Here is a 21,816-nt window from a genome sequence, read left to right on the forward strand (position 1 = left end):
AATTCCATAATTAAAAAATGCTATCTCGTTCCGCTGCGAAATCGAGCCGCACGCGCTGAATTGCCACTCTATCAAAAAGCCTAACGAAAATATTTCCAAATCGGCGAAAAAATTTGTTGACATATCAACGTCTTATTGACGGAGACTGCTGTCGACGTCCTTTGGGGGCGGGATGTTTGTTTGGTAAATTGAGCGAGAACGGACATCGGAAGCGGCAAAAATGCCAGACTCGAGAAGGGGCGGCTTCACCTGAATCTACATCCAGACGCTTCATTATTCACAGCTCTAAATCACGACGCTGCACTCATTTATTATTGGTCAGTGGTTAATTGGAGTCGGAACAAAAGACGGGGGTGGAGGAGGCGGTTGCAGAAACGATGAAAAAGGGTGTAATTTATGTAGCAGATGAACCACCGAGGTGGATATCATGTGACTGTCATTGTTTACGTGATTGGTTAAACGCCGAACTGGTTTCTTATTCATGATCGGTGATTGGAAAATAGTGTTGTGTTGTGTTTTGTCATTTGTCAATAAACAAATCATTATTATTGGTTTATTTAGAGTTGCTGGGTCACAAAACCTTTACAAATGCAGAAGAGTGACGGGAATCTATTCATTAACGGAGTTTGTTACGTCATGGGGAACGTGGCGGAAAAACCACATTGGGTAGATACTACTTAATTTATTCATTGTTATATTATTGCTTAATTTCACTACGTGATTACAATCTTTGCTACAATTGGTCGACTAGTTTCAGGTGGACGAACATTGCAATATTATTGGTTGATTAAAATCACACAAAATCCTTATGCATCTCTTTATGAAGTGCGCTACGTCATGATGCTCGCGCCGAAAAACCACTTTGGGTGGCCATCACGTGGTCGTCGTTGCTGATGCGATTGGCTAAGAGAGACTGATGAAATTCCGTTGTGTGTTTTTTGGTACAATTGGATTATCCGGCCCTGAAATTAATAATGATTGTGCCTGCACAAAACCGCTTGCAACTCTAATTTTCGTCCGAACCAATCGTTTTAATTCCGACAAATTGCCGTTATCTCTTCATTAACGTTCCCGTAGTAATGGAAATATGCCATTGCACGTAGAGATCTAAAAGAAAGAGTTTTATGCGCGTTAGACACGCGATTTTCTTGGAAAATGCCTCCAGTGCAAACACACAATTCGTCGAAAGCGTTCGTGCGTTTCGGATGTAGTTTCCTTTTCCATAAAGGGAATTTCGGTATCTTTCATCAAAATGCCTACGTTGAGTGATTCGGGGTCGAGAAATGTGTTTTGCATTAGACCGAATGGAACTTTTAATAAGCGAGATGCGATTTTAATCGAGACGATGTTAATCAATTTCCGAACAAGCCAACACGTGCAAATGGAATTTTATCGATTTCTTTTCTACAAAGACCTGTTGCTTTATTAATAGAATGGAATTTATTTGCTTTACGAGGCGTTTTTCACTTTTATAGTCCTTTTATGGAACGGACGAGTTGTTGATTTTGTTAATTCCGAAGAGAAATTACCGTAACAAGGATTTATCGGGGTAATCGATTCGAGTCTGGGGATTTTTAATTCTGAAAAATAGACTCGGTGGCTTTTTCTATATATAGGAGATATTTACAACAGCATCGAGTCCTTTGTGCTTTATTTATGCCCACAAGTGATGTTATTTACGTTGGTCGAACTACGTTATTGTAGTTTGCGAGCAACAAGAGATATTTATTGTAATTTTATGGAAGCAGTTCCTGTCTGCATACATGAAACGTTTTTGCTTCCATTTGGGCAATCCTTGGCTCAAAACACACTCGAGAACATGCACAGAGCTCCTCCCGAGTCATTAGGAAATTGCATTCCCACAACCTTAAAAAGAAACCACTTTTTGGAGCGATCGAGCTTCCCAACTAAATTGTGAAACACCACCCCGAAGATAAAACTCGATATCTCGAGCTTACCGTATTTCTGTAACCACCACAATAAGTTTTTACAAGAATTAAACTCCAATCTTTTAGTGAGAGCGAGAAATCCGAGCGGGTTTTTCCGACACGTCGACCGCTACGTAACACACTTTATCGCGGGACACTTTTGATTGTTTTTGGGGTTTTATTCAGGTGGGACCATCCGCGGGAGGTTTTCAGGCACGTCGACCGCGACGTAGCGCACTCTATCACAAGACACTTTTAGATCTTTTCTAGTTCTGAGAGTGAAGAGGCATCCGCGCGAGTTTTTTCGACGCGTGGACCGCTACGTAACAAACTATCGCGGGTCACTTATAATTTTTTTGAGTTTGTATTTAAAACTCTATTCGAGGGAGTTTTTTAGGCACGTGAGCTTCAACGTAGCGCACTCCATCACAAAACACTTTTTTTCTTTTCGAGTTTAGAGAGTGAGGGGACATTCGTGCGTAACATTCTATGACGGAATATTTATGATTTTTTGAGTTTTCATTCAGGAGGGAGTTTTTCCAGCTCGTCAACCGCCATGTAACAAACTCCATCGCGGGACTCTTGATTTTTTCGAGTTCTGCGAGTGAGGGGGCATCCGCGCGAGTTTTTCCGGCACGTCGACCGCTACGTAACACACTCTATCGCGTGACACTTTTGATTTTTTCGTGTTTTTTTAGATGGGGCCATCCGAGGGAATTTTTCCGGCACGTCAACCGCCACGTAACACACTCCATCGCGGGACACTTTTGATTTTTTAAGTTTATAGAGTGGGGGAAGCACCCACGCGAGTTTTTCGACACGTCACAGTCGACGGGTCGCACTCCATCGCGAACTACTTTTTAAATTTTTTCCGCTTGCACCGACCCGAGACGCCCGACACTTAACGAAATTGAAGCGATTTATAAAACGGCGATTGCAATAAATTTCCAGTGTTTTCTTTCGTCGCTCGTCACGCGCAATTAACTCTAAACGCAGCTTTAAATCTGAGTAAATTTCAGATAGTTTGTAACGATGACGTCACGAGATATCATAACAACAAGGTTGAAATCCTCCGGGTTGTTTCCGGTCACCCGGAAAAATCCCGTGCTCGATTTCCGGATGACTAACGACATCAGACGTGCCGAAAGCCGAGTTTTTCCCCCCTGATATTGATACATCAACATCGTTTGCTTTAATACCGACGCGTCTGTTCCCCATGCAGATGATTTACGTCACATATTAGCAGTAAACCAGGAATTAATTAACGCACTTACTCTTGCATATTACGTTATAAATTAATTTAATTGATCCAGGATAAACAATTCTCTTATGTAAATTAATCATGTCGATCCGGTATAATGAACTTTGTGTAATAAACGTGATGTTCAGCTATTTTGGGGGGTTTGCGGTGAACACCTGATAATTTGCGTTAATACTCGTTTTTTTTCTTCTAGGGTATTTCTGGCATATTACGGACCTGCACTACTATGCACATCATGGAGACGCGAAGAAAGGTGAGTTTTATATTATATTACAGAAAACTTACTTATCGGCAGTGTTGTAAAGCTGAAAGTTTATATAGAGATTGGAAAATGGCGGAGGCGCAGCCATTTTTTTTTGTTCGATGTCTCAAACTTCATATTCACGGTACAGTTTCTTTAAAACTACCACAGAAGTATAAAAAGGCAATGAATAGCGACAATCTAGAAAATGGTTTCTTCTCCCGGAGTATATTATATTCCTCTAAATCATTTTATTTTTTCCGAATTTAGTCCGGAACTTATTCAATCACGTTAATGCATCAACCGCTCTCTTCATTTATAAAATTTCCGGTGAAAAACCCACCGGAAAAATCCAGAAACTTTCTTTTGTTGCCTTATACCCAATTACTCAAAAGATTAATAGTTTTCCCTGCAAATCATCAATATCTACTTGTCGAGACTTTCTTTCTTTTTTTTAGCAGTACGCTTTCCCGACAAAACAAATAGTCCCTATTTATCCACTTTCAAGCCACGTCTTTATTTCGAAAATTTATCGTTCTCCCTTCTCGCCGTCTTCATTAATTAGTCGCCAACCTTGATTTATGCAAAAATTATCCGGAAGATGGATAAAGACAGGAGCGTAATAGAAGAAAAAACCGTTGGCAATCTGCGTTGAGACATGGCAAATTGCTTATGAATATTTTATCAAACGGACGGACGCGCTTAATGTTTACTTGTGTTTAAAAATCAAAAAGCCGCGAAATTGGATTTCGGCCGGGATGGGATTCTGAATTATTTACGAAATTCCATTATTAGAATCGAGCGAAATTGTGTCACGAGACCGAGTTAACATTACGTGACCGCAAAACTACTTATATGTCACGTGACGCCCATCATTGGCCATGATTGGCTAATTGGATCACGTGATCGCCATATTTCCATATCTTGAAAAAGTTGGGTACGTCGTGGTAAACGTAGTAAAAAACCACATTGGGTATATTAAACGGTTGCGATTATCTCAACGGTACAATCTAATTCGGTCATTTTACCACGTGATGGCTGTTTTGCGATGTCAATGGTCGACTCAAAATTAAATAATTCAATAAAAACTGAAGGAACACCGAAATCCATCTCTTAGTGAAGTTTGCTACGTCATGATCACAACGTGGCGGAAAAACTACATTGGGTAGATATCAAACAGTCGTGATTATCGCAACCGTACATTCCAATTTGGTCATTTTACCATTTGATGACTGTCTTTCGATGTCAATGGTCGACTTCCAGCCGAAGAATTGTATGAAAACCGTAGAACCAAAGGAACATCGAAATCCATCCCTTGGTGAAGTTTGCAACGTCATGATCATGACGTGGCGGAAAAACTACATTGTGTAGATATCAAACAGTCGTGATTATCTCAACCGTGCATTCCAATTGGCTCATTTTACCACGTGATGACTGCCTTGCGATGTCGTTGGTCGCCTCAAAGTCAAAGAACACAATGAAAACCTTAGAACTAAAGGAACACCAAAATCTATTCCTTGGTGAAGTTTGCAACGTCATGATAATGAAGTGGCGCAAAAACTACGCGGGATGCTTATCTTTAATGACCGCGACGAGTTAACCGAATGATTTGTGTGACCCGCGGCTCCCGCTGTAAAATTTGATCACAAATAAATAAAGTTAAAATCATATTTTACCCCGTTGAGTCATAATTTACCCTTATAATACCACAATAAATCGGTTTCATCCCCATCTGCTATCGTTCGTTTTGCCAAAAATGCACAACGGATCGAACAATTATTGTTTTTTCAATTAATCAGCCATCGATTTGGACGCATATTTGACAAATAGAGGAAGCGGAGCGTACGTCAATCAAATTTCAATGATAAAAAGGGATGTAATAAAGCTTTTATTTGCGTTGCGCTTCTGCAATTGGTGTCAGTTTCATAAGAGAGACGAGTTCATCTTTATAAGTTCAGTGGCCTTTGTTTTTATTCGCGGGTGGTTGTGGCTCTCCAGCGAAGTATATAATCTCAAATAGGACATAAAATGGTCTAGTGACCCTAGAGAATCGAGCAACTATCCTTAAGTAATGTCGCGGTATTACATAGATGAGATGTCATCCTTCTGTATTATTGCCTCGAGACAAAGCTAATTAAAACTTGAAACTCTCGTTAGGATTGCATTGCTTTGATTCTAACGAGAAATGAACATTCATAACTCTCGTGACGGAAACAAAGAGCGTTGGATGCAAGCTTAGTTTGGCTTCCAAAGCCGTTCTTATTTGAGGGTTTTGACTCGCTAATTTTAGAAATCCGAAGGAGCTTATACGTCAAGCTTGTGGTCAAAATCTCAGAATTCAAGAATTTTGACTTCAATAATCTTCTCGATTTGGCTGAGTAGTCAAAATGTGGAGCTTTTTTATTAAGTTTATTAAGGCTCAGAACATGTACAATTTGACATAAGTAGTAACTTCAGCCACTTTTAAATTAATAGTGCAAGAAATAACAAATTTACTATTTGTTTTCAGAAATTTGGTCGCATTTTCAAAATTTGTTCTATTCTTTCAATAATTTTGCATTTTGGCCTGCCGAATAGGAGAATGACAAGTAATAACTTCAGCGTATTTTAAATTGATAGTCCAAAAAATAACATTTTTTTCAAAAATATGGTCGCTAGACAAGTAAAAATTTTCAAAATTTGCTTTTTCTTTTGGATAATTTTGAATTTTAGCAAGTGGAATAATAGAGTGAAGAGTAATAACTTTGGCGTATTTTAAATTGATATTTTAAAAATAACAAATTTACGATTTTTTTTCAAAAATTTGGTCACTTGAGGGGTAAAAATTTCCAAAATTTGTCTTTTTTTTAATAATTTTGCATTATGACCTGCCAAATAATGAAGTCGAAAGTAGTACCTTCAGCGAATTTCAAATTGATAGTGCAAGAATTAATAAATTTACGATTTGTTTTCAAAAATTTAGTCGCATAACAGATAAAAATTTTCAAAATTTGTTCTATTCTTTAAATAATTTTGCATTTTGGCGTGCCAAACAAGACAATCTCAAGTAATAATTTCAGCGAATTTTAAATTGCTAGTCCAAAAATTAACATTTTTTTCAAAAATATGGCGCTATACAGGTAAAAATTTTTAAAATTTGTTTTTTCTTTTGGATAATTTTGCATTTTAGCAAGTCGAATAATAGAGTGAAAAGTAATAACCTTAGCGAATTTTAAATTTATAGTTTAAAAAATAACAACTTCACGATTTTTTTTTTAAATTTGGTCACTTGACGGGCAAAATTTCCAAATTTTGTCGTTACTATTTGAATAATTTTGCATTTTGACGTACCGAATAATGAAGTCAAAAGTAGTAACTTCGTCGAATTTCAAATAGATAGTTCAAGAAATAACAAATTTACGTTTTTTTTCAAAAATTTGGTCGCTTGGCGGGTAAAAATTTCCAAAATTTGGACATTTGATTTAATAATTTTGCATTTTGGCGAGTCGAATGAAAGAGAATAAAGTAGTAACTTCAGCGAATATCAAATTGATTGTCCAAAAAAATAACAAATTTATGATTTTTTTTTCAAATATTTAGTTACTTGATGGGTAAAAATTTTAAAAATTTGTCTTTTTCTTTTAACAATGTTGCATTTTGGCGAGCCGAATAAGAGAGTGACTTTAACTAACTTTAATATAAATTTGTGGTACAATCTAATTGAGTTATTTTACCACCTGATGTCTGTCTTGCGATGTCAATGGTCAACTCAAAGTCAAAGAATGCAATAAAAACTGAAGGAACACCGAAATCCATCCTTTGATGAAGTTCGCTACGTCATGATCAGAACGTGGCGAAAAAACTACATTGGGTAGATATCAAACAGTCGTGATTATTACAACCGTACATTCCAATTGGGTTATTTTATCATGTGATGACTGTCTTTTGATGTCAATGCTCGATTAAAAGTCAAAGAATACAATGAAAATCTTAGGACCAAAAGAACACCGAAATTCAGCCATTGATGAAATTCGATCATGACGTGGCGGAAAAACTACATGGAGTTGTAAAAGTAGTAATAGGAAAGTAGTAACTTCAGCAAATATCAAATTGATAGTTCAAGAATAAACAAATGTAATTTTTTTCTTTAAATTATTTTGCATTTTGGCGGGCCGAATAAGAGAGTGATGGCTGACTTTAATATAAATTCGTGGTGGATATTGACCACGAAAATTTTGAAATGAATTACATTTTGACCAATCTAACTAGAGGGATTAAATGCGAAATTGGCAGTAAAAGAAATGTAGAAAACTGCATAAACGCCCTAAATTCGAGTAGTCAAAATCCGTGAGACCTTCTAAATTGTGAGATTTTGACTCTAGAAAATGAAAGTAAATGCTGAGAAATATTAAAATTTTGACTAGAGATTTGACAACAGACCTATAAAAGCGTTAGATTTTGACTACAAAGTTCTCAAAAATTTACGATTTTGATGACAGATTTTCGAAAATATGAACAATAAATGCAGGATTTTGACTACAAGACGTTGACTAGAGACCTATAGAAGTGCGAAAAAAATGACTTTAGCTGTCTCGAAAATTCATTGAAATTTATCATCATGACTTTATGAATCAGAAAATTATAATGAAAGTTTCAAACTCCAACGACAGTAAAATCTCAAGCCGACCCCAAATCTAAGGAATCCAATTTAATTTGATAATTAATTACATGTTGTCTGAAATTCTTTGTAAAATAGCAACAAAAACGGCACGTGTAGTCACATGTCCTAAATTAGATTCCCATTAAAATTATTACTGAGATATAAAGGTAAATTCTGAGGCTTGACTCCTTTCATCTCTTGTGTCACAAGGAAAATGGCTTCAAAGCGATTGAAATTATTATATAGGCGAATTACACGTCCGTGGACTTTTGAACTTAAGTCTGTGCTTGATTCCACTTTCATCTTCCCCCCTAAACAAACGAAATAAAATGTTAAATGAATTCGCGTCATTTAATTCCGATTTCCACAAAGCTCCATTTTTAATTATCCTCATTATTCCGCCGCCATAAATCGCGCCTTAAACGAGGAATAAGAGCCGCGAGGATTTTTATTTCGAATATTTTGTTCCAACACCTGTTTAGACTCCGGCGTGTCGTTCTCTATTATTCCGGAGCCGGAAAGTCTCTGAAATATGGCAGACCATATCACGGAGCAACTAATAAATCTCCGGGCGGAGTCGTACATCACCGGATTCACCGGAACGAGCATGAATATTGACGGAGTATTGAAATATTTGACTCCTGCGGGACAAAAAAAGTTGTTTGTGGAGTGGGGTCGGGAAGAGTGCTTTACTGGAACGAGACTCTTTTGATTTTTCTGATAGCTTGCATAACTTGATTTTGTCAGTTCAGTAGCTTCAGATAAAATCCTTTGAGTCTTTGATAAGTAATGCTCAAACATTTTGTGGAAACGCGACTTTATATATCCAATAGAAGTCGATATAGCTACATAAATATGTCCCAGGAAGGCCCAAGGAACAGGAAGTACAATTCAATTTCCGTTTAGTTTACTCCGGTCACTTGGACGACTTGTAAACTCCGGTTCACTTGATAACTTATAATTAATAGCAGGCGAGCTCCAAACTTGGAAATTTCAGAACAAAGTGGCCAAGGGATTTACGTTAAAAATGGCGCCTGTCTTTGAGATATCGACTGAGTTATTTTAGGGGTACTTTGCGGTTACTGTTATTTTATTTAAACGGACAAAAAACGATGTTTTGCATGTGTAGCCGGCATTGCTTAGGTAATTATTATTAAAGTTATTACCGAAATCGTGACACGCAAGCTAGAGGGCTGTGGAAAGACGAGGCCAACTGAGATGAGTATTGATTAAACGTTGCAAATTTTATCAGTCGCCGAAGTTTGCATTACGACGACCGCGGCTTTAGTCAAAATTCTTTAAAGGCCATTTTATTAATTTTGTAGTCAAAATCTATTAAAATGCATTTCATTAGTTATGTAGTCATAATTTTATAACCATCCTGGAATTTATAGAACACAGAAATTTAAATTTCGACTACTTGACTACAGATCGAGAAATAACTAAACAATGACAACTTCACAAGTTGAGAATTTTGACCACAGCCTAAAGGAAACCTGAGAACATTTTGAAAATTTTTAATCTTGCCAAAATGCAAAATTATAAAATAAAATAAAAATTGGAAATATTTACCTGTGAAGCGACCAAATTTTAGGAAAAAAATCAATTTTAAATTCGCTGAAGTTACTCCTTATCACTCTTTTATTCGGTTTGCGAAAATGCAAAATTATTAAAAAGAAGTACAACTTTTGGGAATTTTTACTCGTCAAGCAACCAAATTTTGGATAAAAATTGTGTATTCGCTTATTCTTTTACTATCAATTCGAAATTCGCTGAAGTTCCTATTTTTTACTCTTCTATTCGGCTCGTCAAACTGCAAAATTATTAAAATAAAAGTACAGATTTTGGAAATTTTTACCTGTCAAGCAACCAAATTCTTGAAAAAAAAGCGTAAATTTGCTATTTCTTGGACTATTAATTTGCAATTCACTAAAGTTACTACTTTTGTCTTATTTATTTGGCTCGCCAAAAGGCAAGAGTATTAAAAAAAAAGTACAAAGTTTGGAAATTTTTTTCGTTAAGCGACCAAATTTTTGAAATCAAAATCGTAAATTTGCTATTTTTTGGACTATTAATTTGAAATTCGTTGAATTCGTATTTTTTACTTTATTATTCGGCTTGCCAAAATTCAAAATTATTAAAAAAAAATACAAATTTTGGAAATTTTTTCCTCTTAAGCGACTAAATTAAAAAAAATTGGTAAATTTGCTATTTTTTAGACTATCAATTTGAAATTTGCTATTGTTACAACTTTTAACTTTATTATTTGGCTCGCCAAAATGCAAAATTATTAGAAGAAAAGTACCTGCAAATTTTGGAAACTTTTACATGTCAAGCGACCAAATTGTTTAAAAAAATTCGTAAATTTGTTATTTTGTGGACTATCAGTTTGAAATGTGCTGAAGTAACTTTTGACTTTATTATTCGGCTCGCGAAAATCCAAAATTATTAAAAAAACACTACAAATTTTGGAAATTTTTATCCGACAAGCGACCAAATTTTAGAAAAATAAAAAATAAATTCGCTATTTCTTGAACTATCAATTTGAAATTCGCTGAAGTTACTACTTTTGTCTTATTTATTTGGCTCGCCAAAATGCAAAGTATTAAAAAAAACTACAAAGTTTGGAATTTTTTTTTCGTTAAGCGACTAAATTTTTGAAAACAAAATCGTAAATTTGCTATTTTTTGGACTATTAATTTGAAATTTGTTGAAACTACTATTTTTTACTCTATTATTCGGCTCGCCAAAATCCAAAATTATTAAAAAAACACTACAAATTTTGGAAATTTTTATCCGACAAGCGACCAAATTTTAGAAAAATAAAAAATTAATTCGCTATTTCTTGAACTATCAATTTGAAATTCGCTGAAGTTACTACTTTTGTCTGATTTATTTGGCTCGCTAAAATGCAAAAGTATTAAAAAAACTACAAAGTTTGGAATTTTTTTTCGTTAAGCGACTAAATTTTTGAAAACAAAATCGTAAATTTGCTATTTTTTGGACTATTAATTTGAAATTTGTTGAAATTACTATTTTTTACTCTATTATTCGGCTCGCCAAAATCCAAAATTATTAAAAAACACTACAAATTTTGGAAATTTTTATCCGACAAGCGACCAAATTTTAGAAAAATAAAAAATAAATTTGCTATTTCTTGAACTATCAATTTGAAATTCGCTGAAGTTACTACTTTTGTCTTATTTATTTGGCTCGCCAAAATGCAAAGTATTAAAAAAAACTACAAAGTTTGGAATTTTTTTTTTCGTTAAGCGACTAAATTTTTGAAAACAAAATCGTAAATTTGCTATTTTTTGGACTATTAATTTGAAATTTGTTGAAATTACTATTTTTTACTCTATTATTCGGCTCGCCAAAATTCAAAATTATTAAAAAAAAATACAAATTTTGGAATTTTTTCCCCGTCAAGCGACTAAATTTTTGAAAAAAAAAACGTAAATTTGTTATTTCCTGGATTATAAATTTGAAATTTGCTATTGTTACAACTTTTAACTTTAATATTTGGCTCGCCAAATTGCAAAATTATTAAAAGAATAGTACCTACAAATTTTGGAAACTTTTACATGTCAAGCGACTAAATTGTTTAAAAAAATTCGTAAATTTGTTATTTCTTGGACTATCAATTCGAAATGTGCTGAAGTGACTACATTTGACTTTATTATTCGGCTCGCCAAAATCCAAAATTATTAAAAAAACAGTACAAATTTTGGAATTTTTTATTCGGCAAGCGACCAAATTTTAGAAAAAAAAACTTAAATTCGTTATTTTTTAAACTACCAATTTGAAATTTGCTGAAGTTACTACTTTACACTTTTTTATTCGGCTTGCCAAATTGCAAAATTATTAAAAAAAGTCCAAAAGTTGGCAATTTTTACCTGTCAAGCTACCAAATTTAAAAAAAAAATCATAAATTTGCTATTTCTTGGACTATTAACTTGAAATTCAACGAATTTACTATTTTTTACTATTTGGACTCATTTACTTGGCCCGCCAAAATGTAAAAGTATTAAAAAAATGTACAAATTTTGTTTTTTTTTCCCGTCAAGCGACTAAAGTTTTGAAAAAAAAATGGAAAATTGCTGTTTTTGAATAATGTTTGAAAAAAATCGTAAATTTGTTATTTCTTTAACTATCAATTTAAAATGCGCCTTTATTTTACTTTTTTTTTACTTCATCAATTTTGTAGTCAAAAAAGTCGTCAAATTTCTTGTGAAACTTAAGAATTTTAAGATAGAAAATTTATGATAATTACAGATTTGACTACAAACTTAGGGCCACACGGTTTTAATAACGCATTCTAAATTTTAAGATTTTGTAGTTAAAATGTTTAGTTTTATGACTGCCATGAACTTCTTAAGGTCTTGTAGTCAAAATTCTCTATTATCTGCTCTTTATTGTTCCAGTTTTTGGAAATCTGTAGTCAATTTTAATTTAGTTTTCTGAAACGTGGAGTTTTTGCAGAATTTGTAGTCAAGATTTCATTTCTATGTAGGTTTGTAGTCAAATCTTTAGTTATGCTAGGTCATAATTGTTGTCAACTCTCACTTTCAATTTGTAGTCAAAATCTTGGAAATTTTGACTACTCGAGTTTATAACGTTTTCGTATTTTTAATCACTCTAGTCAGAATCTCAAACAGAATTTAAGCATTATTTTCTGTCCAACATGAAATCAAAGCAGTTTCCATAGATCTGTAGTCAAAATCTACTAAAAAGCAACAGAAAATTTATTTCAACAATTTTGTAGCCAAAATCTTTTAATTACACTCAAAACTGTGGTTAAAATTTCTGTGAAACTTAAGAATCTTGAGACAGAAAATTTATGAGTGTTTTGAATTTTAAATATCTGTGTTTAGAATCTCAAACCAGTCACCATTTAGGCATTATAATTTAAGGGATTTTTGACTAACATAAAGTCTAAGCAGTTTTCATAAATCTGTAGTCAAAATTGAAAACTTTACCAATTCTGTAGTCAAAATCTTCCAATTACCCCCAAAACTAAACTCAAAATTTCCGTGAATAAGAGATTTGACCACAAACCCAGAATCTAAAATTGTGATCTGGATTTGCCTCAATAAATTATTAGTCATTTGTCACTTCCATTGTATAAATAACTTAGCAGCTCTCGCGTTGAAAACTCGAGCCCGTAAAAGCTCTCATTGTAATTCCTAGATGCATTTTTCTCCTTTTTTGCTCCAACTTCCTGTAAAATTTTCCAGTAACTCTTTAATGAAGTCTTTTTCTTTCCAGGCTGTTGGCGCCTGACGGAATACGACACCGTTTCCTCCGGAAGGACCCAACGCCGATCAATGGGCAAATACGGCGACTACAGCTGCGACGCTCCATGGGAGCTCATTGAATCCGCCGCTCGGACAATGATATCCCGGCAAAACGACAACGTCGAATTCGTCCTGTGGACAGGGTAAGTCGCTAAAGCCACAGTATAAAGCAGCGGCGGCCTCTCGTCTTGACCCTGAAAAGTGACTGTTGACCAACTGAAAAACAATCAAAGTAACTATAAAGTTTTGTACCTATGGAGAGAAAGTGACAGATTTTCAAGGATTTTTCCCTCTTCCTGAGTGAGGTGGGATTTGGTGTCGCTACCGTGTTCCACTGTGGAAAAAATCGATAAATTCTCGTCTTCAGCGAAAGTTTCTCTTTAAGATGTAACAGTAAGAAAGACAAGCAAGCAAACATCTTAAATATGTATCGGGCCATAAAACTAAACACAAGTCGGCCATAAAACTCGACTGGCAAAGGAGGGAACGTTTAAGACAGGTCGTTATTTACTTTCGTGATAAAATTCAAACAGGTTGAGTACGCGAGGGAATTTCGTCATAATTAAGGGATTTCGTACAATGACGGGAGAATTTCTTGCGAGCTAATTAAATTTTGCGAATTTCGCATTATTAACTGTATCGTTGTGCAGTTATTATTGCAGTTTAAGCGGTTTTGATTGCTGCAACTTGGACGGAGTTGAGCTTGCAGCTTTCGGAATGTTTGCTAATTACGACGGGAACTGCTTTATCGGGACAAACAATCGGTTGGGGCCGACAACAAAAAGTTTATGGGTTTTGACGGTTTGCAGAAATGTTGCACGTTCGAGTAAAAAAACTAAATATCGGCTAAATTTAATCGAATTAGAACATGCCTTTGACTAAAGTCTCAATAAATTGCTGTTTTATGTTTAGGAAATTTGACACATTTTGACTAAAATTCCAGTCTGTAATTGACTAAATTTAATTAAACTAGTATTCAAATTGTATTAAACTTGAACTAAATTCGGAGTTTAAAAGAAGTTGGTCCATATTTGACTAAATTTTAAGGAAATATTTGAACTAAAATGTCATTGAATATCGAATTTGTCTTCATTTGGCTAAATTTAACCAAGCTTTTTACTAAACGATACTAAATTTAAGCGAAATATTTAACCTAAAATTGCAGTGAATGTCGTGAAATTTGTTTCCACTTACCTAAATTTAGCCGATCCAGAATACGAATTCAAATAAAATTTTGTTTACATCTGATTAAATTTAACCGAATTAAACTAAATTTAAGCGAAATGTTAACTAAAATTTAAAATACCGTCGAATTTGTCTTCATTTGGCTAAATTTAACCAAACTTAATTAAATTTAAGCCAAACATTTGAACTAAAATTGCAGTGAATATCGAATTTGACTCTATTTGCCTAAATTTAACCGAACTAGAATACGCATTTGGCCAAATCTGAACTAAATCGCAAATTTAAATAAAATTTGTTTATATTTAACTAAATGTATCCTAATTAAACTAAAATTTTAACTAAAATTGCAAGAAACATCAAATTTTTCTTCAATTGTCTAAATTTAATCAAACAAAACTAAATTTAAGCGTTTGTTTCCATTTGTTTAAATTTAGCCGAACTAGAATACGAAGTTGATCAAATACGATCTACATATCAAATTTAAATGAAATTTTGTTAATAATTGATTGAATTTAACCGAACTAAACTAAATTTAAGCGAGATTTTGACTAAAAGTGCAAGTAACGTCGAATTTGTCTTCATTTGGCGAAATTTAACCAAACTCGAATACAAATTTAATCAAATTTAAATTAAACGGGAAATGAAACAAATATTTTAATTATATTTAACTAAATTTAACCAAACGAAACTAAATGTTTGGTTTACTAATTGTAGTAAATGTCGAATTTGTCTCCATTTGCCTAAAATCTAGCCGAATAGAATACGAATTTGGCCAAATTTAAACTACATTGCAAATTTAAATGAAATTTGTTTCTATTTGCCTAAATTTACCCGAACTAGAATACGAATTTGAACTAAATAGTAAATTTAAATAAAATTGGTTCATTTTTGACAAAATTTAAGCGAATTATCTAAAATAAAATGTCAATGAAAATTGAATTTGTCTCTATTTGTCTAAATTTAGTTGAACTAGAATACGAATTTGACAAAATTTGAACTAAATTGCAAATTTAAGTAAAATTAACTCATATTTGACTAAATTTAACCGAATTAAACTAAATTTAAGCGAAATATTTTATCTAAAATTGCAGGGAATTTTAAATTTGTCTCCATTTGCCTAAATTTAACCGAACTAAAATAATTTGACCAAATTTGAACTAAATTGTCAATTTAAATGAAATTTGTTCTTAATTGACCAAATTTAGGCGAAATATTTAAACTAAAATGTCATTGATGTCGAATTTGTTTCCAGTTGCTTAAATTTACCCGAATTGCATATCGAATTTGCTTCTGTTTGGCTAAATTCAACTAAACTAGAATATGCATTTGACTAAATGTAGTTTTGGGCTTTAAACTAAATTTAAGTAAAACAGTTGACAATGAGTTAGACTAGTTCTATTGGAAATTGCTTCTAGTTGTTTAAATTTAATCAAATTTGACTCAAAATGTAACAAATTTGACCAAAGAAAGAGTATATGTATTCGACTAAATAGAATCAAATTTTACCAAGCAACTAGATGTAGCCAAACCGGGGTAATTTGATTAATTTTGGGCCAAATAGACTAATGTAAAATATGTAAATAAATGAATCCCAAATTAGTAACTTCTCTACATTTAAATCAGAAAAAAAAAGATACTAAATTCGACTAAATTTAATCAAATTCGACGAATTTAAGCACTTGATTGTTTCTAGTGGAGCTTGTTATGTGAAAAGAAAGGAAAAAAATCGAGGTAAAATGGTGGATGCGCCTGCTCAAGCTCAGCACCTCATAATCCAATTAACAACTAGGAATCCAATCAATTTTAATTCCACCCTCTGCGCGTGACGTATTTGCGGTACCAAGCCGTAATTTTCTTTTTCTCTCCGTCGTTAAACGATTATGTTAATTCATCTCCGTCTAAGTATCTGTTGAAGGCTTTCCCCATTGAGGACTTTGTTCGTCGTCGCATCCGTCACGAAGACAAAGACTTATTAAAATAAACTTTAAACAGTGCTCAAAGTAAGACAACTGAAAGAGCATTATTGCTCAAAGGCGAATTAGCTTCGTAATGCGCAAACTTGAAAACAATTTGATATGGCGACAGAGTTTTCACACGTAATAACACACCCTTAAAACTTTCCACCCCTTCTATAAATAGAAATAGAAAATCGCCCCGGTTAAAACTTTCGAGCGTTTAGTAAATCCGTGCGGCCTTTTTACTTATTAAACGACCAAATTGAATAAGATAGTTAAAAGGGACGAAACCGCTCACGTGCGAAGCTACTTTCAAAGCTCGGGAATAATTAAAAAATTACAGTAGGGATTTGCATGATTTTCGTGTCGCGGCTAAACGACGGAAGAACTTTGTGGTTTAATCAACTTGAAGGCTAAGCTAATTTACCTTCTTGTTGGACAAAAAAGAAGGGCTAAATGGCCAAAACTTGCCCGGCGCATCCACCATTTTTGATCCCGTCGATCTGCCTGTTTACCTAAATTTTATTCATTTATTCTAATTTCATAATTTTGTTTAATATAATTTATTAAGTTGCGCAAAAACTGGACTAATTTGGTGTGAAAGATGTTCATCTAATTCATTAACTCATTTATTTTAATTTGGGTAAATTTAATGAAACGTTAATCGGTTTCGTCAACATTTTTGCAGTTTCATTTAAGTTGCGTCAAATTGGTTTTTTACTATTTTAATTACATGAAATAATTAATTACATGAAACTTAGTTTAAATTGGTTATGTAATTAATTAAATTAGAGGAAATTTAGTCGAGTCAAGACAAGACGAATTTGGAGTCATTGATTTATTCGTTGAGTCTAATTTGGATAAATTTAGTTAAACGTGGACCATTTTTATCAGTAAATTAGCTGAATTTTGACTTCTCTAATTTAGTCAATTATTCAATTTAGTTTATCTTTAGTCAAATTAAGTCAATTTATAGTCATATTTCTGTTTCATTTTGTTTAATTTTTTTGATGTAGTCAAATTTGGCTGAATTTTATCAATTTTTTTTCAATTTAATTCTAGTTTTATTAAATTAGTTTTTATTTTAAGTAAGCTTGTTTTTAAATTAGATTAAATTTGAGTGTAATTTTGTTACAGTTTTATTTAATTTTTGAATTTAATTAATTACTCTACTTATATGAAATTTAGCCAAGAGTAGACTAAATGGATACTAAATTTCGACTTAATTCTGTGATTAATTTACACTAATTTCGTCAAATTTGATCAAGGATTAGCCAAATCCTTTACTCTAAAATTTTGGAAAATTTAATCAAATTAGGATAAACCAAAATGACGAATTAAAGTAATTTTTTTTGGAACTGGCATCACTAAATTTAATCGATTTACGATGTTTTAAATTAATTTAGAAGAATTAGATGAAGCAAAGCAGACCAATTCTAAACAGTTAAGCTGGCAAATCTATCATATTTGAATAAATTTATTCGAACAATCTGAAATTTAAATTGTCAACATTTGACTAAATTTAATCAAATTAGGTGATTAACCAATCTAGACAATTTAGTCAAAATCGCCCCACATTTGACTAAATTTAACCCAATACACTTAACTAGATACACAGGACTGAAGTAACTATTTAAGTTTACATTTAAGTTTGAATAAATTTAGCAAATCTTTAAGAATGAAAAGTATCAACATTTAATCAAGTTTAATCAAATTAGTTGTTAACTCAAATAGACAATTTAGACAAAATCGTATTATATTTGACTAAATTTTACCAAATAAAATTGTAAAATTAAAAAGTTAAGCATTTCATAAGATTTTTGGTCAATTTAATTAAAAAAATTGAAAGTATTTGTTGTTAAAATCAGAAAATATAATTAACTGCAGACACAATACTGCGCAGTTTAAATATATGAGATTTGACTAAATTTAATTAAAATCAGATCATTTAAATCAAATGTACCATTTAAGTTTAAACAAGCGGTGTAGTGGCATAATTGTATTATTCTTGACTAAAATTATTCAAATTATTTACAAAGGACTTTTTAAAATATATTTATAACAAAAATAAATAAATTTAACCAAATTAGACCCAAAATTAGACACAAAAAATCGAAACAAACAAAAATTTAGTTTAGACGTTAAATTTGATAAATTTGGAAGCAAAACGGACTAATTTGAGTAAATTGAGTACCTGTACTAATTCGACTAATTTGGAGAAGCAAAATTAATTAATGTATTTCGATGAAAACTGTCAGACTTTGAATAAATGAAGCTAAATTGGTCAAATTTTTGACTAAAAAAAGTTTGACTAATTTGTTGAAATGTTGAAAAGTTGAAATAAACAAAACTGAATAAACTTTGACTAAATTTTACCAAAATTGACCATGTAAAGAGTCAAAATTAAAATAAATAAATAAATAACGTAAACTTGATTACTTCATTTTGAAGTAAATATGACTTTATTAGATTTGACTAAATTTAATACAGTCCTAATCATTAACTAATTAATAACAAACTGTACTAATTTGATTAAATTACTGCAAACTGGAAAAAGACTTGAGAGAATTAAGCAAATTTCCATATAATTTAACTTATAACAAATTTAATTTGCTAGATATTAACAACAAAAATTGCAATGAATAAAATTTAATTTGTTTTAAATTGGCTAAATTTAACCGATGTAGAATATAAATGTTACTTGTATCGAACAAGACTAATAGTTGACTAATTTTAACCAAATTAAGCTAAATTTAAACGAAATAGTTTAGTAAAATTTTAACTGAAATTAGTCAATATATGTATAATTTAGTTATATAATTTGGGCTAAATTTTACTGAAATAAATTGGGAATTTTAATAGAATTAATTTGACTAAATTAAATCAAATTAGCAAAATAGTTAAATCCAAAAAAAGCCTTTTAGTCAAATTTGGACTACCATTGCGTTGAACATAATTTTTTTCTTAATTTGGATAAATTTAATCAAATTGAGAAATTAAATGTATTCAAATTAATTAAATAGTTCTTTTAATTTGACTGAATTTATTCTAATTGGGTCAAATAAACTGAATTCTTGTTTGAATAAATCCCAATCAAGTGAAATTTATCCAATATTGGAAAAAATTCCGCCGCATCCACCATTTATGATAACAGCAGTTTGAATAAAAACCACGTGACATTTACATAAATCCATGCCACTACAAAACGAGTAATTAGGAGACAAACGATTATCTCGTTCCCATGAATTTTTAACGGCAACACGACATCGAATGTTTTGTCTTCATAGTTAACAAAAGCAACATAAATAATGCACGTCGTCTAATTCCGTCCAAAACAAAACTGGAATATGTTGTGCTCGTTTTGTCCCTCGCATAATTGATGCTAATCCAAAAAAAAACTTGAAGACACGCAAATTGAAAAAGTTGTAATTTCGTTATTCGCAAATCCAATTACGCAAAATTGCGATAGTTGGCTGGCAGCGCGTTCTTTTGTCGTGTTCCGGCCAATCAAGCGTGACGGACTGGTCTTTAGTAACAATTATCGACAGATTTGGCGGCGCGTATTGATTTCTTATGACATTTCTTTAAGGTCCGCTTGGCCTTTCAACGTGACGGGTCACCTACGCACGGACGGAAAGTGCACATTTTAAATGGGTCGATGGCGCGGTCATAATTAGCAATTAAGATCGATTTGTGGGCATTTATATCGCAGTTTTTATTAGCCATTCCTCCAGTTTAACTGCGGTCACAAACAACCTCGGATAATCTGGTCAAAGCCGACCTCGAATTAACGGCCGTTGTGGGATGAAATTGAAATTTTTTTGTTGGAACGTCAGAATTTCATCCCGAAATCGGATTAATGGCAATGAAAGGCATATTTTGCGTCTAATAAAGAACGAGTCATTGTATTAATTGAATAATTTGACAGGCGCTACCCTTTCGAGCGACGACTCATTTACATGCAACCCTTTTGTTTCATTAAAAATAAAATTCATCTCTCGTGCTTTGAAAGTTTTCTGATTAAAACGGGAGGAAAGTGTGCCTCGAGGGAACCGAAAAAAGTTATTAAAAATATTCGTACTTGTATGAAATTGTACAGAATCATGTGCGCGGCCTAAACTTTACGACTTGCCATACTCCTAAATTTATAGTTAAGGAAAAGCAATTCAATTTGAATCGATCACATAAATTTGCAACATCGATTTCGTTCGTGCTGCTACATACACAACATTAAAATATTTATTTCCCGGTGGTATTTATTGACCAATCGGCGACGGAAGCTGCAACAGACGCGCACAAATCCGCGCAAAAATTGAAAAAGAAAATTACGACGGCGGCGATTCCGCGGGGCTGTGCTGGAGACGAACCAATTCGATTAAATTTACTCGAGTTTATCCAAATTTGTTTATTACAACTCCATAATTTAGTCAAATTAGTCAAATTAGTTCGTCACAGTGTCGAACGGGCCCGTTCCGCGATTTAGTCTAAATTTAGTTCAAAATTTTACTTAAAATCTACTCTGAATTAGTCAAATTAGTTAAGATAACTACACAATTTTGATATTTGAAGATCAAATTAGTTTAATTTAGCAGCATATATTCAAAGATAGACTGTTTTGACCAAAATTTTATTTAATTTTGTTTTTTCAAATTAGTCAAATTAATAAATTTGGTAAAATTTAGTCAAAGTTTATTCAGTTTTGTTCATATCCTCTTAACAAATTAGTCAAATTGGCCAAATTTATAACAGAGTTTAGTTATTTGAAGACTAATTTAAGTAAATATAGCTTCGTTTATTCAAAGATTCACAGTTCTCAACAAAATACATTAATTAATTTTGCTTCTCTAAATTAGTCGAATCAGTACAGGCACTCAAATTACTCAAATTAATCCGTTTTGCTTCAAAATTTGACAAAATTTACGTCTAGATCGAATTATTGTTTATTTCAATTTTTGTGTCTAATTTTGGGTTTAATTTGGTTAATATTTAATTTTTTTTATTACAACTTCAAAAATTAGTAGAATTAGTCAAAGTTTTGTAAGCTTTTTAAGTCTACATTTAGTTAAAATTTAACTTACATCAAACTTTTTAATGTTTTCAAATTTTATCGACTCAAGATTTTTCATTTTTGTTAAATTAATATACTCTACATTAGTTAAATTAGTCAAGGTAGTCAATTTTTCAACAGTTTTTTAAAGTTTGATAAAAACGATCCATCATTAAATAAATGCTGCTAATTTATTCAAAGGTGGATCATTTTTAACAAAATGCATTTATTTTTATTTAATTTTGCCTTTTTAAATTAGTGTA

At 32.4% G+C, this 21,816-nt stretch overlaps 1 protein-coding gene across 2 annotated transcripts in view; it reads left to right on the forward strand.

Moving 5' to 3' along the window:
• LOC148176140 (acid sphingomyelinase-like phosphodiesterase 3b) overlaps positions 1-21,816 on the forward strand; it is a 143,565-nt gene that overhangs the window by 55,459 nt on the left and 66,290 nt on the right. For both annotated transcript variants that reach the window (XM_088033672.1, XM_088033673.1), the window contains exons 2-3: positions 3,383-3,442; positions 13,338-13,509. In XM_088033672.1, the coding sequence (XP_087889798.1) occupies positions 3,383-3,442; positions 13,338-13,509 (232 nt within the window). The remainder of the gene's footprint in view (positions 1-3,382; positions 3,443-13,337; positions 13,510-21,816) is intronic.

This window comes from Gnatocerus cornutus, chromosome 4, assembly GCF_029298725.1.
Source record: "Gnatocerus cornutus isolate USDA-ARS CGAHR chromosome 4, icGnaCorn1.1, whole genome shotgun sequence".
NCBI lineage: Eukaryota > Metazoa > Arthropoda > Insecta > Coleoptera > Tenebrionidae > Gnatocerus > Gnatocerus cornutus.